We start from the raw sequence: 19903 nt of genomic DNA on the forward strand, positions 1-19903 counted from the left end.
ATTGTTGCTATATTTTTGTTTATAGCACAAAAAATAAAAACCGCAAACCGCAGAGGTGATCAAATGCCACCAAAAGAAAGCTCTATTTTTGGGGAAGAAAGGACGCCAATTTTATTTGGGAGCCACGTCGCACGACCGCGCAATTGTCAGTAAAAGCGGCGCAGTGCCGAATCGCAAAAAGTGGCCTGGTCTTTGGGCAGCCAAATGGTCCGGGGTTTAAGTGGTTAAGCAGCTGAACTAAAGCTGCCCTAGCAATGCATTTGATCCAAGCTTTCCTTAGAACAATGTGACGGTTTAGCTGATGAGGCCTGCAGCGGTTTCCTTACTCATTTATTCAGAATGACATGATGAAAAAGTGGCGTGCAAAAAGTGCGAGAGATGACAAGAATAGACACTCCTGACCTACAGATATTTCATGTCTGTTTTCTTCAAGGAATTTACAAGATTGATCTATGCAGCCTGTAAGTAAATAGAGGTGACTTATTGCTGCCCTCTAGTGGAAGTCATCTGCAAGTTCATTATAGCAGAACCATAGGGCATATCTATAGAAGAACTTTTAGCTGGATTCAGAGAGAGTTACGGCGGTGTATCAGTAGATACGCCGTCTTGACTCTGAATCTACGCCGTCGTAAATTTAAGCGTATTCTGGAAACCAGATACGCTTAAATTAGGCTAAGATACGAGCAGCGTAAGTCTCCTACGCTGTCGTATCTTAGGGTGCATATTTACGCTGGCCGCTAGGTGGCGCTTCCGTTGTTTTCTGCGTCGAATATGCAAATGAGCCAGATACGCCGATTCACGAACGTACGTACGCACGTACGTACGTGCGCCCGTCGCAATTAGTTACGCCGTTTACGTAAGAGATACGCCGTCGTAAAGATAAAGCTGCTCCCTAGGTGGCGCAGCCCATGCAAGGTATGGACGTCGAAACAAGCCTATCTTTTTTTACGTCGTTTGCATAAGTCGTACGCGAATAGGGCTGTGCGTAAGTTACGTTCACGTCGTAGTCAGTGTTCGACGTATCTTAGGCATTCTATCCGACGCATGCTCGCTGGGATACGTCCATGGACCGAGCATGCGCCGTTCGTTGATAATGTCATTTACGTTGGGTCATGCTTAATTTCCCTAAAACACGCCCACCTCTTTCTCATTTGAATTAGGCGCGCTTACGCCGGCACATTTACGCTACGCCGCTGTAACTTAGGACGCAAGTGCTTTGTGAATACAGCACTTGCCTCTCTAACTTGCGGTAGCGTAAATACCATACGCTACGCCCGCACAAACTTGCGCTGCCCTACCTGAATCTGGCCATTTGTTTAATCCAGTTGTGAATTTATTGCAACTCTTTGAGGTACGTTTAAAAAAAAAAAAATACAGTAGCCTGTTGTAATGACCTACAACTCTGGGGGAAAAATGTAACTCCATTCCAATCAGGCTGTACTGCATTGCTGTCAATCTAATACAAAGGACTAATTGATGGGAATGGAGAGGACAGAGGAATAGCCTAATTGGTGACCTGCAGGTCATTTGCTAAGACTGAAGACTAATAGGTAGATTCACAAAGAGTTAGGCCGGCTTATCAGTAGATAAGCCGACCTAACTCAGAATCTACGCCGACTTATGTTTAAGTGTATGCTCAAACAGAGATACGCTTAAACATATCTAAGATACGACGGCTTGCGCCGTCCTATCTTAGATTGCAATATTTTGGATGGCCGCTAGGTGGCGCTTCCATTGCGGTCGGCGTAGATTATGTAAAGGAGGGGATACGCCGATTCACGAACGTACGCCCGGCCGACGCAGTACTTTTTTACGCCGTTTACGTATGAGATAGGCCGCCTAAAGTTAGAGCTAGGCCCTAGTGGAATAGTAATGTCAAGTATGGCCGCCGTTCCCGCGTCGAAATTCAATTTTTTTTTACGTCGTTTGCGTAAGTCGTCCGTGAATCGGGATTTACCACCACGTCAAAATCAATGGGCCCGTGCAGCGTACTTGGCCGCAATGCACAGTGGGAAATGTAGGCGCCCGGCGCATGCGCAGTAAAAAAGACCGTCAAAAACGTAAGGCCAAGCCTTATTAACATAAAACACGCCCCCCTTACACACATTTGAATTTGGCGCCCTTACGCCCGCCCGCTTTAGGCTACGCCGCCGTAACATAGCAGGCAAGTACATTGTGAATCATGTACTTGCCTAGCTAACTTACGGCGGCGTAGCCTAAACGCTAAGCTACGCCGCCGCAAGTTTGCACCTATCTATGTGAATCTACCTATAAATGAGCAGTTAAAGTGGTTCCATAAGCTGAAGGTTTTTTCTTTTTACACTATTGCATTGTCTTCATTAAGGTGTGCATGCAGCCCCCCTCACTGCTTTTATACTTGCCTGATCTTCCAGCACTGTGCACGAGAGCCGAGGCTCTCCCCCACCTCATTGGCTCACACACTAGCAAAAGCCACTGGTTCCTGCTGCTGTCTAACACAGCCGGGGGATGGTCTGTGGGCTGGATTCAGATACCTGAGCGTATCTTTATACCGGCGTAACGTATCAGAGATACGTTACGCCGCTGTAACTTTGGGCGCAAGTTCTGTATTCAAAAAGAACTTGCGCCCTTATTTACGGCGGTGTAACGTATCTGTTGCGGCGTAAGGCCGCGTAATTCAAATGGGGATGTTGGGATGTGTTGTATTTAAATTTGACTTGACTCCGCGTTTTTTTTACGTTTATTTTTTATTTTTTGAACGGCGCATGCGCCGTCCGTAAAATATCCCAGTGTGCCTTGCGCCAAAGTACGCCGCAAGGACGTATTGGATTCGATGTAAACGTAAAGTCGTATTCACGAACGACTTGGGCAAACGACGTAAAAATTTCAAAACTCAGCGCGGGAACGACGGCCATACTTAACATTAGCTACGCCTCATATAGCAGGGGTAACTATACGCCGGAAAAAGCCGAACGCAAGCGACGTAAAAAAAAAAGCGCCGGGCGGTCGTTCGTTTCTGAATCGGCGTAAATACTAATTTGCATATTCCTTGCGTAAAAATACGGAAGCGCCACCTAGTGGCCAGCCAGAAAATGCAGCCTAAGATAAGACACTTACACCTGTCGGATCTTAGGGTTATCTATGCGTAACTGATTCTCTGAATCGGGCGCATAGATACGACTGAACGCACTCAGAGATACAACGTCGTATCTCTTTTCTGAATCCGGCCCTGTGTGTCTATGGACACACAGAGCTGGGTGGAGAACGAGCTTGCCCAAGTGCCCCCATAGCGAGCAGCTTGCTGTGGGGGGTGGGGAGCCAGGAGCGCTGGTGGGGTACCGGAGAAAAAAAGAATCGGGAGTGCTCATTGCAAAATCATTGCACAGAGCAGTTGAGTATAAGGGAAACACGATCAATGACCTCACACGTCCAGCCCCGCCCCTCTACAGTTAGAAATGCATATGAGGTCACACTTAACCCCTACAGTGCCCCCTAGTGGTTAACTCCCAAGCTGAAATTGTAATTTTCACAGTAAACGATGCATTTTTATAGCATTTTTTGCTGTGAAAATGACAATTGTCCCAAAAATGTTTCATAATTGTTCGATGTGTCCGCCATAATGTCGCAGTCATGAAAAAAATCGCTGATCGCCGCCATTAGTAGTAAAAAAAAAAAAAATATTAATAAAAGTGCAAAAAAACTTTTCCCTATTTTGTAAACGCTATACATTTTGCGCAAACCAATCGATAAACGCTTATGTGATCTATTTTTTTTTTTTACCAAAAATATGTAGAAGAATACGTATCGGCCTAAACTGAGGGAAAACATTTTTTTTATATATATATATATATATATATATATATATATATATATATATATATATATTTGAGGATATTTATTATAGCAAAAAGGAAAAATATTGCATTTTTTTTCAAAATTGTCGCTCTATCTTTGTTTATAGCGCAAAAAATAAAAACTGCAGAGGTGATCAAATGCCACCAAAAGAAAGCTCCATTTGTGGGGGAAAAAAGGACGCCAATTTTGTTTGGGAGCCATGTCGCACGACCGCGCAATTGTCAGTTAAAGCGACGCAGTGCCAAATGGCAAAAACTGTCCGGGTCCTTTACCGGCATTTTGGTCCGGGTCTTAAGTGGTTAAGCTAGTGCATTGTTGGTTCACTTACCTTTTCCTTCCATTTCCCTTCTAAATGTTTTTATTGTCTGAATTTCTCACTTCCTGTTCCTCCTCGGTAAGCTTGCCCCCATCACCCGAGCCGTTCTGGCTGGGGATTGGTCAGGGTGCTCACCCCTTCCCTTGGGACTTCATCCCTCCACAGTGTCTCCCCGCAGGGATGTATTGAGAGTGAGAGCTGTGGATGATGTCATAAGCCTAGGCTAATGACCAGACAAGAAACAGAAGGGGGCTGTATAATGTATTTCTTTATCGTACATCACGGGACACAGAGTGGCATATTCATTACTATATGGGTTATATGGAGTACCTTCAGGTGATGGACACTGGCAATCTCAAAAACAGGAAGTGCCCCTCCCTATATAACCCCCTTCCATAGGAGGAGTACCTCAGTTTTTACGCCAGTGTCTTAGGTGTTGGTCATGGTTTAGCTTGCCTCCACATCCTTGGGATTAAGGTGGGCTAACCGGTTCTGTCCAAAGGCCTCAGTGCTAAAGTGGTCAGCAACCGGACCCCAAACCATTGGGGTATAGCCCATAATGCTTTCTGTCACAGAGAGCTGGACTCTGGGCCCAGAACTTAGAAACCTTTGGGGGCCTAATGTTTCTGTTGCCAGGGTGCTATATGGGCCCAGGACAGTGGATCCTTCATAGGAACCCAGGGCCTGAAGGTCTAGACGCCCCACGGAGATGGGGGAAGATTGGACCTCTTGCTGTGCAAAGTCCTGCGGCATGGAGCAGGTAAGTGAAGGGGAAACTTGCGGAACTTGGTTCGCAGCAGGTTTTTTCTGGGGGAAGGTCACAGTGGGACATGCCTAAGGTTATGCGCTGCATCTGGCAAGGTGAGTCACATATCTTAGGATAGGATGACTCTGTATGTATATATTCCCCATAATTGTGACCTCCCTGGTAGTATTGCAACTGGTGCTAGAAAGCATTGAAAAAGGGCCTGTGTGTATAGTGACAATTCTCTCTAAGAGAAGCCCCTGGGAATCTACTGAGGTTTTATGTAAAGGGAGTGAATGCTCTTACCTGCAAGCCTGCTCAGAGAGGTCCAGGCGGTTGCTGCAGGAAAATATGCCGCTCTGTGGATCCTGGCCTGGACGGCAGGATCAGCCTCTGACCTCCTCGTGTGGCCCCCTCCGCCGGCGGGCGCGAGCGCGTCCCCGTGATATGGGCGCAATTCGCGCCGTTTTTCTGACAGGGGAAGGGCGGGCCTGTAGGTAAAAGGAAGGGGCGGCCCTTCCAAAAAGTTCCCAGCTCAGTGAAGTGTTGGAACTGAGAGAGGAAGGACCAGAGCGGCAGAGGGGGGCGCCGAGTACACACAGGGGCCCAAGAAGAGTATTACAGTCTTTAAAAAGACTGTCTTTTACCCTAGAGATAGGGTTTCTTTTTATTTTCAGCAGTTTTTTTTGGCAAATACTACTAAAGGGGGACAGAATGGTTTTTCTTTCTTTGGTTTAAAAAAAACAAAAAAAACAAACCAAGTTAATAAGAAAGAAGGCATTTTTTTCCCCAGAAAGGTTTTTTGGGCAACAACTATTTATTTTCCCAAACACCGTTAAGTAGCGGGCGTACCTCGGTATTGTACCATGGCATCTGGTTCAGAGGGTACAAGAGGTGGGGATTCCCCCAGAGGGTCTGAGGTCTCGGACAAAGTCATACCGCTACTTTCCCCAGAGGGAGCCTTGGTGAGACCATCGGGATCTGGGGCTGGAGCTGGCACGGGTCAGTCCAACCCTAGGGTGGTCACGGACGAGGTACTGTCCACCTCTCTAAAGGAGATGGAAAAAAGAATGGAAAAAATGATAGCCAGGGCTATGCGGGGCAAAAAACGGAATAGATCTCCGTCGCCCGAGCGTGAACCCTCAGATGAGGAGGTCCCTTTCACAGGGGAATTGGAAGACCTCTTGGACAAGGACCAAGCAGGTTCAGGGATCGAGGACCCGGGTACGGAGGAGTCTGGCGCAGCCTCCCAAAGGGAGAGCTGGTGGGTTCAAGTTTTAACAGACTTGGTCCATAGGACGTTCAACTTGCCAGTACCAGATCTCCAAGTATCAGCGGTCTCAGCTTTGGGCTCACTAAGAGCGCCTCAAACCAATGCGGTTTTTCCGATCCATCCTCTACTAGAGGAAGTTATGTTCCAAGATTGGGCCAAGCCAGATAGAATCTTTGTACCACCAAAAAGATTCTCTGCCTTATATCCTATGGAAGAGAAATTTTCCAAGAGATGGGCAGCCCCGGCTGTAGACGCAGCCATCTCATGTGTTAACAAATCTTTAACATGCCCTGTAGAAAACATACAGGTGTTCAAGGATCCGGTTGATAAACGCTTGGAAACGCTACTTAAAACCTCCTTCACTACTGCAAGGGCAGTAGTGCAGCCAGCTGTGGCTGCAATTGGGGTTGCACAAGCATTATCGGATCAAGCTAAGCAGATGCTTAAACTTATTCCTGCCCAGCAGGCAGAAGAATTTTCGGACGTCCCTAGGGCCATACTCTTTACGGTAGATGCGATTAAGGATTCTATCCAGCAAGCGTCACGTTTATCGTTATCCCTTATCCATATGAGAAGACTCTTATGGTTAAAGAGCTGGGAGGCAGAGCCCCCATGCAAGAAGCACCTGGTAGGGTTCCCCTTCCATGGAGGACGACTCTTTGGAGAAGACCTGGACAAATACATCCAGACCATTTCAAGCGGAAAAAGTACTCTTTTGCCCACCAAGAAGAAGTTTCGGGGGCCTGCGTTTAAACGACAGTACTCCCCTGGGCAGGGGCCTTCCAATACCAAACAGTATCGACGGCCTCCTGCAAGATCAAATTTTAACAAGTCGCAGGGACAGGCCGTCGCAGGCAAGAAGCAGTGGTTTCGCAAGCCAGCAAAGCCAGCCCCCAAGCCGGCCCTATGAAGGGGCGCCCCCACCCTCGAAGGTGGGGGGAAGACTGCGTCTCTTTGCAGAGGTTTGGGAGGCCAGCATTCCCGACAGATGGGTACGGTCTTCCGTGGCTACATGCTACAAACTAGACTTCCTAAAGTTTCCTCCTCCACATTTTCAGGAGTCAAGAGTACCAAACGATCCGAAGAAGGGAGCCGCATTAATAGCGGCATTGAATCATCTACTCTCTCAGGAGGTAATAGTAGAGGTACCAGTCCAAGAACAGGGGCTAGGTTTCTACTCCAACCTATTCATCATCCCAAAGCCCAACGGCGATGTCAGGTCAATTTTGGACTTAAAAAGGGTGAATGCATACCTAAAGGTCCGCTCATTTCGGATGGAATCCGTGCGGTCAGCAGTTGCCGCACTTCAGAAGGACGATTTTATGGCATCCATAGACATAAGGGATGCTTACCTTCATGTTCCAGTTTACCAGCCACATCAAAGAATTCTACGCTTCTCGTGGCTCTACGTCATTTCCAATTCGTGGCGATTCCCTTCGGGTTGGCTACGGCCCCCCGGGTGTTTACGAAGGTCCTAGCTCCAATCCTAGCCAATCTAAGGATCCAAGGGGTCACGATCCTAGCATACCTGGACGACCTCCTAGTCATAGATCACTCGTCTCCTGGCTTGGAACGAGCAGTGGCCCTCACAGTTCAGTACCTCGAGAGGTTCGGCTGGGTCCTAAATCGAGAAAAATCAGCATTCCAGCCCACAAGGCAGTTGGAATATCTCGGCATGAGATTAGACACAGAACAACAGAGGGTGTTTCTGCCTCTGATAAAAGTCAAAGCCATCAAGGAATTAATCCTACTGGTTCTAAGCAAGAGAGAACCAACTGTTCGCCTATGTATGCGGTTACTAGGCAAGATGGTGGCCACATTCGAGGCGGTACCGTACGCCCAGAGCCACACTCGCATCCTGCAGGCAGCCATCCTGTCAGCATGGAGCAGGAGGCCACAGGCCTTGGATATCCCTTTGCCGCTCTCATCAAGAGTCCGACAAAGTCTGTGTTGGTGGTTAGACCCTCAGAATCTACTGAGGGGGAAGTCTTTCAGCCCAGTGGCTTGGAAGATAGTAACCACAGACGCCAGCCTGACAGGCTGGGGAGCAATTTTGGATGGTTGCACTCGCCAAGGCACTTGGGCAAAGCCAGAGAAGCAGTTGCCCATCAACATCTTGGAGCTCAGAGCTGCTCGACTAGCCCTCAGGGCTTGGACGTCCAAGTTGCAGGGGTTCCCGGTGAGAATTCAATCGGACAATGCCACGGCAGTGGCATACATAAATCACCAAGGGGGAACCAAGAGTCAAGCCGCTCAGAGAGAGGTGAGCTTGATTCTCCTCTGGGCAGAAGCTCATGTGCCCTGCATATCGGCAATATTCATTCCAGGAGTGGACAACCTTCAGGCGGACTTCTTAAGTCGCCAGACTCTGTTGCCGGCGGAATGGTCTCTACATCCACAGGTCTTTCAGACACTCTGCCAGAGATGGGGAGTGCCGGACGTGGACGTCATGGCATCAAGACTCAACAAGAAGCTAGACAGGTTCATATCCCGCTCAAGGGATCCGATGGCCTGCGGAAACGATGCGCTGGTTTGCCCTTGGCATCAGTTCAAACTTCTTTATGCTTTTCCCCCGCTCCAGTTACTACCCCGCCTGCTGCGCAGGATCAGGGTGGAGCACATACCAGTTATCCTGGTAGCTCCAGCATGGCCCAGAAGGGCATGGTATTCACTAATCCTGAAGATGGTAGTGGGAGACCCTTGGACTCTTCCTCTACGGCCAGACCTGCTATCGCAAGGTCCGATCCTCCACCCTGCCTTACGGCATCTAAATTTGACGGCCTGGAAGCTGAATCCCTGATTCTCAGGGGTAGAGGTCTGTCTCAGAAAGTAATCTCTACCCTAATCAGAGCCAGGAAACCGGTCTCTAGGGTGATTTATTACAGGGTCTGGAAGGCCTATGTAGGCTGGTGTGAGTCCAAGCTATGGCTTTCTCGTAAGTTTACCATCGATAGAGTATTACGTTTTCTCCAGCTAGGAGTGGATAAAGGACTGGCATTAAGCACTATCAAAGGACAGATTTCAGCTTTGTCAGTATGGTTTCAGCGGCCGCTGGCCACCCACTCGCTGGTTAAGACCTTCATGCAGGGGGTCTTACGTATTAATCCTCCAGTTAAATCCCCGCTTTGTCCGTGGGATTTAAATCTTGTTCTGTCAAGTTTACAGAAACAACCTTTTGAGCCGTTGGCTGAGATTCCTTTGGTTTTACTGACAAGGAAGTTAGTATTTTTGGTCGCCATAGTTTCCGCCAGAAGAGTATCGGAACTGGCAGCCTTATCCTGTAAGGAACCATATCTTATTTTGCATAAGGACAGGGTCGTTCTCCGCCCTCATCCTTCCTTCCTACCAAAGGTTATATCCAGTTTTCATCTAAACCAGGATTTGGTATTACCATCCTTCTTTCCTAAACCTACTTCCAGAAAGGAAGGGTTGCTGCATACCTTGGATATTGTCAGGGCCATGAAGGCCTATCTTAAAGCTACAGAGAAGATCCGGAAAACAGATGTGGTGTTCATTTTACCGGATGGGCCCAAGAAGGGGCAGGCAGCTGCAAAATCCACCATATCGAGGTGGATTAAACAGTTAATCACTCAGGCCTACGGCTTGAAAGGGTTGCCTCCTCCATTATCATTAAAGGCTCATTCTACTAGGGCCATGGGCGCCTCCTGGGCAGCACATCACCAGATCTCTATGGCTCAAGTTTGCAAGGCGGCAACCTGGTCTTCTGTCCACACGTTTACAAAATTCTACCAGTTGGACGTAAGAAGGAATACTGATACAGCCTTTGGGCAGGCAGTGCTGCAGGCTGCAGTTTGAGACCCTCGGATTCCGGGGGCTCCCTTTTGAGTTACATTTAAAATTATTTTTTCTCAACTAAGTTGGATTTATTATGATTTGAGTATATCTCTAAATTAAATCCTTTTGTCTTGGGAAGATGTTCTCCCTCCCCTCATTGTAAGCATTGCTTTGGGACATCCCATATAGTAATGAATATGCCGCTCTGTGTCCCGTGATGTACGATAAAGAAAAAGAGATTTTTAATACAGCTTACCTGTAAAATCTTTTTCTTGGAGTACATCACGGGACACAGAGCTCCCACCCCTCTTATGGGGACCTTTTTGGGAGGCATACTGCTTGCTACAAAACTGAGGTACTCCTCCTATGGGAGGGGGTTATATAGGGAGGGGCACTTCCTGTTTTTGAGATTGCCAGTGTCTACACCTGAAGGTACTCCATATAACCCATATAGTAATGAATATGCCGCTCTGTGTCCTGTGATGTACTCCAAGAAAAAGATTTTACAGGTAAGCTGTATTAAAAATCTATTTTTTTACTGGTAGAAAAAAACATGTTTTACTATCCAAAGTTAAAACAACAAGGGCAGAAGATTTAATAGATGAAAAAATGACTGAAGGTTTGCATTTAAACTTTAGTTTTAAAGCATTGTTGTTTGTTTTTTTTTTTTTTTTTTTTTTTAAACAGCAGTCCAGGTGGAAATGAAGCCGCTCCGGTGGAAGTAAAGGCCGTTGCTCCAGTGCCGGTGAAGAAACCCATCAAAGATAAACATGTCATCAAGGAGATGGAGCTGATAACGGTGCAGGAGTTCGAAAGTGTCCCTGCGTAAGTAGAAATCTAATAATGGAATAACATTTACACTTAGAAATGGACACATTTGATTGGCTGATCCTACCTGCTATCTCATGGTGTAGGGTTTGTGCTGTTTGCTCCTCTCTGTGCCCATCCAGAGCCCTTGAAAAGTCCTCACTTCCTCCAGATATTTTGCTTTCTGATCCAGTTTCAGGCTTTGCACTGACTTGGTCATGAGGCTCTGTTCACACCTAGGCGTATATACGCCTGAAGCGCGACGCCGCAGCAGCCCCTAAGACGCTGGAGGGATGATTTTACATTGCCCTCTATGGAGATGGTTCACATCTCCACGCCGTACGCCTGCCGCCTGAAAACAAGTCCCGGACCTTTTTTTCAGGGGGCTTTCGGCGTTCGACATAGGAGATGTGGACCTGGGGGTAAGCTGCATTCACAATCGCGGGATTTGTCGCCGCAATTCGCCGGACAAAACGCCGCGATTAGGTACGCCAAGGTGTGACTGCAGCCTAATGCTGTTAATAGGATTCCGTGGTTTTCAGAGACTCGAAGCAATCCATAAGTTATTCACCTTGGCTCCGGTCTCTGATCCCTGCTACTAGACTAGGGCCCGGATTCTTAGAGGACTTACGACGGCGTAGCGCTATTGTACGCCGTCGTATGTCCGAATCCGAGCAGTCGTATCTATGCGCCTGATTCTTGGAATCAGTTACGCATAGATTTCTATTACATCCGACTGGCGTATGTCTCTTACGCCGTCGGAGCCTAACTGCATTTGTACGCTGGCCGCTAGGGGCGTGTAAGCTGATTTACGCGTCAAAATATGTAAATTAGCTAGATACACGAATTCATGAACGTACGCGCGGCCGACGCAGTAAAGATACGCCGTTTACGTTAGGCTTTTCCCGGCGTAAAGTTACCCCTGCTATATGAGGCATAACTGCGGCGTACCAATGTTAAGTATGGCCGTTGTTCCCGCGTCGAAATTTGAAAACTTTACGTCGTTTGCGTAAGTCGTCCTTGAATGGGGCTGGACGTCATTTACGTACACGTCGAAACCAATACGTCCTTTCGGCGTACTTTGACGCAAAGCACACTGGGATATTCCACGGACGGCGCATGCGCCGTCAGTGCAAAATGTCAATCACGTCGGGTCACAGCACATTTGACATAAAACACGCCCCCCTGTTCAACATTTGAATTAGGCGGCCTTACGCCGGCCGAATTACGCTATGCCGCCGCAACTTACGGAGCAAGTGCTTTGAGAATACAGCACTTGCCCATCTAAGTTGCGGAGGCGTATTGTAAATCGGATACTTTACGCTGCCGCAAGGATACGCCGTTCTACGAGAACCTGGCCCTGTATCTGCAGTTTGTGCCGCTGTCCAGCAAAGGTCCAGTCTCCCAATAGCTGAGTATTACTATGAGATTTTTATTTTCATTAAAGTGGATCTTCACTGCATCTGAGCACCACAAACCAAAAAACACGATTTAATTCATTTTTTTTTAAATATTTCATTTCATTTTTAAAATTCAAAGAAAACGTTTCCGTGCATCCATCTCTCTCCATGATTTATTTTGTTAAGAGATCACTTTGAAAAACACCCCCTAGCATTTCTGGCTGTGGCCATCTTGAGTAAGAGAAAATGACTTGTGTAGCATTTACTTCCTGGAGTCCATCTTCCCTTAGCTCAGGCATTCAGTCAGGAGAGTGTGCTTGGCTGAGAACCCCCCCCCCCCCCCCCTGAAAACCCCTGGGATGTATGGCCTTTGTCTAGGCAAGAAACCAGGAAATGCAAAAAAAAAAAAAAAGTTTAAAGTAGATGTAAACCCCTCCCCCCCCATACACCCAATGAAGTGAACAGCCTCTGATGATACTACACAGAGATGAAACCAAATCTCCCTGCATACGTTTTACATGTATATCTGCTCTCTTCACATTTTATATACTGTTTAGAAAATTCAGATCATGTTAGATTTTCTCTTTCTGATTAACACAGAGTGTGATGTCTGGGCATACAGCCAAGATAGCTAACATTGCTCATTGGAGCAAAGACGCACAACCCCTCGCCTCATAGGCAGAGACTCTCAGAGGTGTTTTGTAATAGGACCTGCTCCCTGCTAATTTATTTTGGCAACCTCCCCAGACAGAATTTTCAGGCTGCTTTTATCCGATATCAACAAAGGCCTGGGGAATGCCCAGGAAAAACCAAGCCTACTTACCGACCAGCTCGCAGAACAACCAATTAACCTCTCTAACAGTATGCGTTTTAAAAACAGGGGTTTTGTCTGCACGCATTTGCAAACGCATGCGAGAGCTTTTATCTGATGTGGAGGTAGACAGATATATCGGCCGATATTTGGCCATTTTTTTTTATAAATCGTCATCGGACGATTATAATCAAAATTAGGCCGATAGTTTACACTGACCGCCATTCCTCCTCCCTTCTCCACACTCAGCGCCTCTGGCAGCATCAAGCGCCGCGCTGAGTGTGAAACTGACAAGTAACAGAGAGGAGCTGTCCGCTCGATGTCGGGGGTGGACGGGACCCAGCAGCTATGTTACACTAGCCAATAGGATAGTATCTGGGCGGACCGCTACGTGTATGTGGCCCTGCCCCCTTTCTAAAGCAGCCCAATCATTGGCTGGTGTAATTTAGCTGCTGGGTCCCGCCCACCCCCGACATGAAGCAGATAGCTTCTCTCTCTCCTCTTAGTTTCACACAGTTGGGTTTCACACTAAGCCGAGTGTAAATGTATCAGTGCAATCTGTCGGTGCCACCCACCAGTGTCGCCCCCCCCCCCCCGTTCCAACCACTGCCAGCCAGTGTCACCCGCCACTGCCAGCCTGTTCCCTGCATATAATACTGACAGAAGTCTGATGCCTGGAAACGATTATTAAAAAATATTATTTCTTTATTTTGTTCGGGGAAAAAAATTTGCCACCAAAAGAAAGCTCTATTTGGGAAAGGGGGGGGGGGGGGGGGGGGACATCAATTTTGTTTGGGTAAAGCGTTGCACGACCACGTAATTGTCAGATAAAGCAACGCAGTGCCGTATCGCAAAATGGCCTGGTCATTAAGGGGGTAAATCCTTCCAGTCCTTGAGTGGTTAAAGTGACACTAAAATATCAAACATGTTATACTTGCCTGATCTTCTCCCCACACCCGCTGAGTGTGGCCATGTGGTGCTCCGCCCACACAGTCGCATCCTTCATTCAGAGTTTTGTGAATGAAATGACTACAAGTGCCGACAGCCTTTGCGGCGGACAGCTTGTAGCTTTCAATATAGTTGAACTTATCCTTTCAATGAATGTGTCCACCACAGCTGGATAAATCTGTTTGGGATGGTTGTGGGAGGCTAAATCACCTACAAGATCATTAATACATTCAGGGATCTCTGTAAGGAATTCTGAATACAAGTTATCATGAAGTCTGTTCTTGGACCTCCTACTAAGACCGTGGTGGCTGTTATGTGACACATCCAAAGCTTGGGGCATTGGTGGCGCTTGCAGTGAAATGAAACTTTACGATGCGATTCGCATGACCGATGTCCCTTTTTTATTTTATTTTTTTTATTTATCTTTTCTTTTTCTTTTTGGCAGATATCTGAAGAACCGTTTAACTTACGATCAGATTAACTGCCTTATTGAGGAAATCAACAAGGCTGTTGTGGGAAAATACAAGATCATGCAGCAGCCGCTGAAAACTCTGAACAATTTGGCCAAGAAGCAACTCGGACGGTTTAAAGATGACGAAACAAAAGATACAAAAGGTAGCTGAAAGCTAGACACTGCGAAGTGTAGGGAAATTACTTTCTCTAGCGGCTAATTCACAAATGAAACTGGAGAGTGCAAAACCTGGTGCATGGTAGCCAATCGGCTTCTAACTTCAGCTTGTTTATCCACTAAGGCTGGGTTCACACTACTACACTACTTTCATCCTATTTTGCTCTGTGTTCAATGTTTCCCTATGAGAGCGTCTTGTAGCGTCCTACACAAGTCGGTCCGACTTTGAAAATGCTCCCTGTACTACTTTTGGTCCTACATTGATCCTACTTCAGCCCATTGAATATCATTGAAGTCGGACCAAAGTAGTATCCTGTTCATGAAAGTAGAATGGATGTAGGACCAATGTAGCAGAGCAAAGTAGGATGAAAGTAGTGTAGTAGTGTGAACCCAGCCTTATCCTACATTGGTCCTACATCCATCCTACTTTCATGAACAGGATACTACTTAGGTCCGACTTCAATGATATTCAATGGGCCTGAAGTAGGATCAATGTAGGACCAAAAGTAGTACAGGGAGCATTTTCAAAGTCGGACCGACTTGTGTAGGACGCTACAAGACGCTCTCATAGGGAAACATTGAACACAGAGCAAAGTAGGATCAAAGTAGTGTAGTAGTGTGAACCAAGCCTAAAAGGGGTTGTAAAGGTTTGTTTTTTTATTTTCTAAATAGGTTCCCTTAACCACTTAAGCCCCGGACCAAAATGCAGCTAAAGGACCTGGCCAGGTTTTGCAATTCTGAACTGCATCGCTTTAACAGACAATTGCGCGGTCGTGTGACGTGGCTCCCAAACAAAATTGGCGTCCTTTTTTTTTCCCACAAATAGAGCTTTCTTTTGGTGGTATTTGATCACCTCTGCGGTTTTTATTTTTTTGCGCTATAAACAAAAATAGAGCGACAATTTTGAAAAAAATAAATAATATTTTTTACTTTTTGATATAATAAATATCCCCCAAAAATATATATAAAAAAACATTTTTTTTTCTCTGTTTAGGCCGATACGTATTCTTCTACCTATTTTTGGTAAAAAAAAATCGCAATAAGCGTTTATCGGTTGGTTTGCGCAAAATTTATAGCGTTTACAAAATAGGGGATAGTTTTATTGCATTTTTATTAATTATTTATTTTTTACTACTAATGGCGGCGATCAGCGATTTTATTTTTTTATTTTTCCATGACTGCGACATTATGGGTACTGGGTACTAGCGCAGGACGTACCTGTACGTGCTCGTGCCATTCTGGCGACGTAAATGTGCAGGAGGCGGTCCTTAAGTGGTTAAGCTAGTGCATTGTTGGTTCACTTACCTTTTCCTTCAATTTCCCGGACCGTCCGTCTGCATCCGATCCGTTCCGCCGAACGGAAGAAAAATAGGGTTTCTTCCGTTCGCAAAAGCGGATCCCGACGGACGCGGATGTTAGCGGATGCTCCATCCGCTAACGGACGCGATCCCATAGGGATTCATTACAAGTCCATTAACGGACTTGTAATGAACGGACCGCTAGTGTGAAAGGACCCTTAATGTTTTTTTTCTTTGTCTGAATTTCTCACTTCCTGTTCCTCCTCAGTAAGATGTTCGGTAAGCTGTTCTAAATGACTTTCCACCACTCAGATGATGGTGGAAAGCTTACTGAGGAGAAATTTAAGGAAAAGGTAAGTGAACCAACAATGCACTAGCTTAAAGGAATCAATTTAGAAAATAAAAGACGAACCTTTACAACCCCTTTAAGGACCGAGCCTCTCTAAGATTTGGTGATTTTTTTTTTTTTTTTTGCTAGAAAATTACTTGGAACCCCCAAATCTCCCCCTGAGTATATTGATACCCAACATGTCACGCTTCAAAGTTGGGCTGCTCGTGGAATGGCGACAAACTTTTACCCTTAACCACTTGAGGACCGCCGCACAACGATATACGCCGACAAAATGGCACGGCTGGGCACAAGGGCGTACATGTACGTCCCCTTTAAGAGCCCAGCCGTGGGTCGCGCAGCGCGCCACCGGCGGCGCGCTCGCAACCCGGTCCTCTCCTCTGTGACCGTCCCTGCGGGAACAGCGGACCCGATCACTGCCGGTGCCCCGCGAACGGGTCACTGAGAGGAAGAACAGGGAGAGGTAAGTGTAAACAAACCCCTCCCCGTGCTTCCTAGTGTGGCTGTTACTGATCGTCTGTTCCCTGTGTTAGGGAACGACGATCAGTGACATCACACGCACAGCCACACCCACCCCCCCCCCACAGTAAGAACACTCCCTTAGGGCACACTTAACCCCTACAATGCCCCCTCCTGGTTAACCACTTCACTGCCAGTGTCATTTTCACAGTAATCTGTGCATTTTGATAGCATTTTTCGCTGTGAAAAGGACAATGGTCCCAAAAATGTGTCAAAAGTGCCTATACGTGATCCTGCGCAGAGCGGCCGCCCTGTGGCAGTAAATGTGATTTTATAGGGCAGTTGACAACCGGTTAACCACTTGCCGACCAGCCAACGCAGTTTTACTGCGGCATCATGGCACGGCTGGGTGAAACAACATTATGTTACGTCACCTTGCCCTGTGGCCACTAGGGGCGCGCGCTGCTAGAGGCACCCGCAATCGCTCGTGACAGAGCGAGAACCGGGATCTGTGTGTGTAAACGCACAGCTCCTGGTTCTTTCAGGGGAGAAATGATGCCGCGTACACACGATCATTTTTCAGCATGAAAAAACGTCCTTTTTAAAAAATGTCATTTAAAACGACCGTGTGTGGGTTTCACATCATTTTTCAGGTTCTGAAAAACGTCAATTTTTTTTTTTTTTCTAATATGTTGCATTTTTTAACAGCGTTTTAAAGGATGTTGTTTTTCAGGTTGTAAAAAATGATCGTGTGTGGGCTAAAACGACACATTTTTGGGACCATTCACAATTATACAGCGAACAATGATATAAATATGCACTGATTACTGTATAAATGTGACTGGCAGGGAAGGGGTTAACACTAGGGGGCAAGGAGGGGGTTAATGTATTCCCTAATTGGTGATTCTTACTGTGGGGGGAGGGGGGTGACTGGGGGAGGTGACCGATGGTTGTCCCTATGTACAAGGGACACAGTATCAGTCTCCTCTCCCAGACAGGATGTGGAGCTCCGTGTTTACACACAAAGCTCCACGTCCCTGTCTCTGTGACCGCCGATGCCTGGCGGACATCGCGGCCGCCAGGCACGCGCATCGGCACCTGACTGACGCAGCGGGCGTGCGCGTGCACCGCCGGCGCCGCTCGCACGTCCCCCAGTGGCCTTGAAGTCGTATAAAGGCCTCCCGACAATGTGGTCGTAAAAACCCACCGGGCGGGAAGAGGTTAAAAAAATAAAATAAACGTGGGATATTTATTATAGAAAAAATTAAGATATTGTGTTTTTTTTTTTTATTTTATTGTCTCTGTTCTTTTGTTTTTATAGCGCAAAAAATCAAAACCGCAGAGGTGATCAAATATCGCCAAAAGAAAGCTCTATTTGTGGGGGGAGGATTTTGTTTGGGTACAACGTCGCACGACTGCACAATTGTCAGTTAAAGCGACGCAGTGCCAAATTGTAATAAGTGCTCTGGTCAAGGAGGGGGTAAAATCTTCTGGGGCTGAAGTGGTTATGCAGCAAAAGTTCTGGCAGGCAAAGAAATTTGTGGGGCCCCCAAGAGGTCTCCTTTTCTTTTCCGCCTAAGCCACAGGAGTATTTCAGATTCCTCCTCGCCCGTTCCATAAATGCACAAAGAACACATAATAATTTGTAATCTAATCTCTCTTTCTTTATCTCCCCTCCAGGTCAGTTTTTTATTGTAGATCAAGATATCAAAGAATTCACCCAGCAGAAGGTGGATAAAAGATTCCATGGAATGCTGAACATCCTGCGACATTGCCACAGAATGCGGGAGATGCGCGGTAAAGGAGTAGTGCGCTATGTGATCTGTTAATTGCCAAAACCCGCACCAGTAACCATTCAAATTCTTCTTCCTATCGGGAAGTCATAAACATTTATTGAATCGTACAAATTAAAAGGAGGCTGTGCCGAGACAATACTTTGGCTCCCCGGCCGTTGATATAAAAGTTCCTGTACTTTGAATTACTGATTGGGAATTCTGACTCTACCTTAATGTTTTGTTTCAGATAGAGAAGTAAAGTGAGCCTTTATCTGGATTTTATTGCTGTCCCTATTGGGGTGATTTTCCCACTACTTTCTGTCAGCACAGAAGTGATAGGAAAAAGGCAACCCTATTTTTGGTAGAGCTGGGAATGGTTTGAAATTCTGTGACAGTGGATTGTATTACTGATGATGCCCATAACGCACGTTTCGTACACAGGCGTTACAGGGACAGAAAGTCAAAGTATAAAATGAGATCACAGCAGTGGTAGTTGGTGCTCCATCGGTCGGTGGGGGGGCAGACCTGACCAGACCACGGAAACCCTTAGACCCCTTTCACACGAGGAGTTTTTCAGGCGGTACAGCGCTAAAAATAGCGCTGCTATACCGCCTGCCCAGCAACCTCAATGTGAAAGCCGGAGGGCTTTCACACTGAGGCGATGCGCTGGCAGGAGAGAAAAAAATCTCCTGTCAGCAGCATCTTTGGAGCGGTATGTATACTGCTTCTTCCCATTTAAAACAATGGGAAACCGCGTCAATACCGCCCGCAATGCGCCTCCGCAGAGGTATTAACCCTTTATCGGCCGCTAGCGGGGGTTAATACCGCACCGCTATCGGCCGAATCCCGCGGCAAATCCGACGGCATAGCGCCACTATTTTTAGCGACGCTATACCGCCACCGCGGCTCCCGCCCCAGTGTGAAAGGGGCCTTAATGCCGGGAGGAGAATCCATGTGACAATAGTAAATATTCATTCGCTATTGTCGCACAACTGGGTGGGCTCGGGGCACAGAACACTGCGCCGCAAGCCCACGCTTTTTTGGAGCCTCTGGCTCTATAATCGTGTAAAAAAAAAAAAAACATATTGAAATCCATGCGTCTGGTGCCCCTGACTGCCAGGCAGCCACTGGGTCACAGTAAACCTCAGTTCACACTAAATGCAGTGGAATTCCCAGCGGATTCGTCACCGCATCAAAATGCAAACTGATTGCGGCATGTATGTTAAGTTAATGTTTGCAAAATGCAGCGCGATTTGCAGAATTGGATCGCAAGGGTGTGAACAGCCAATTCGATACGATTCTGGTGCGGACAAAAAAGGGTCCTGCGCGAGTTTGGTGGAAATGTGGTGCGATTTGAGCCATACGAATCCATGGCTCAAATCGCACCCCAGAGACACCGCATGTAATTCACACAGAAAAGTGTGCTGAGATTCTGGTGTAAATTACATGCAGTGTCCCGCACCGT

General features: G+C 46.9%; 1 protein-coding gene across 3 annotated transcripts in view; it reads left to right on the forward strand.

Annotated features, from left to right (window-relative positions):
• SKA1 (spindle and kinetochore associated complex subunit 1) overlaps positions 1 to 19053 on the forward strand; it is a 33807-nt gene extending 14754 nt beyond the window's left edge. For all 3 annotated transcript variants that reach the window (XM_040336933.1, XM_040336925.1, XM_040336919.1), the window contains exons 5-7: positions 10651 to 10788; positions 14375 to 14544; positions 18344 to 19053. In XM_040336933.1, coding sequence (XP_040192867.1) covers positions 10651 to 10788; positions 14375 to 14544; positions 18344 to 18492 — 457 coding nt within the window. In that variant the 3' untranslated portion in view covers positions 18493 to 19053. The remainder of the gene's footprint in view (positions 1 to 10650; positions 10789 to 14374; positions 14545 to 18343) is intronic.
• The last annotated feature ends 850 nt before the right edge of the window (positions 19054 to 19903 follow it).

The sequence above is a fragment of the Rana temporaria genome, chromosome 1 (genome assembly GCF_905171775.1).
Source record: "Rana temporaria chromosome 1, aRanTem1.1, whole genome shotgun sequence".
Classification (NCBI taxonomy): Eukaryota; Metazoa; Chordata; class Amphibia; order Anura; family Ranidae; genus Rana; species Rana temporaria.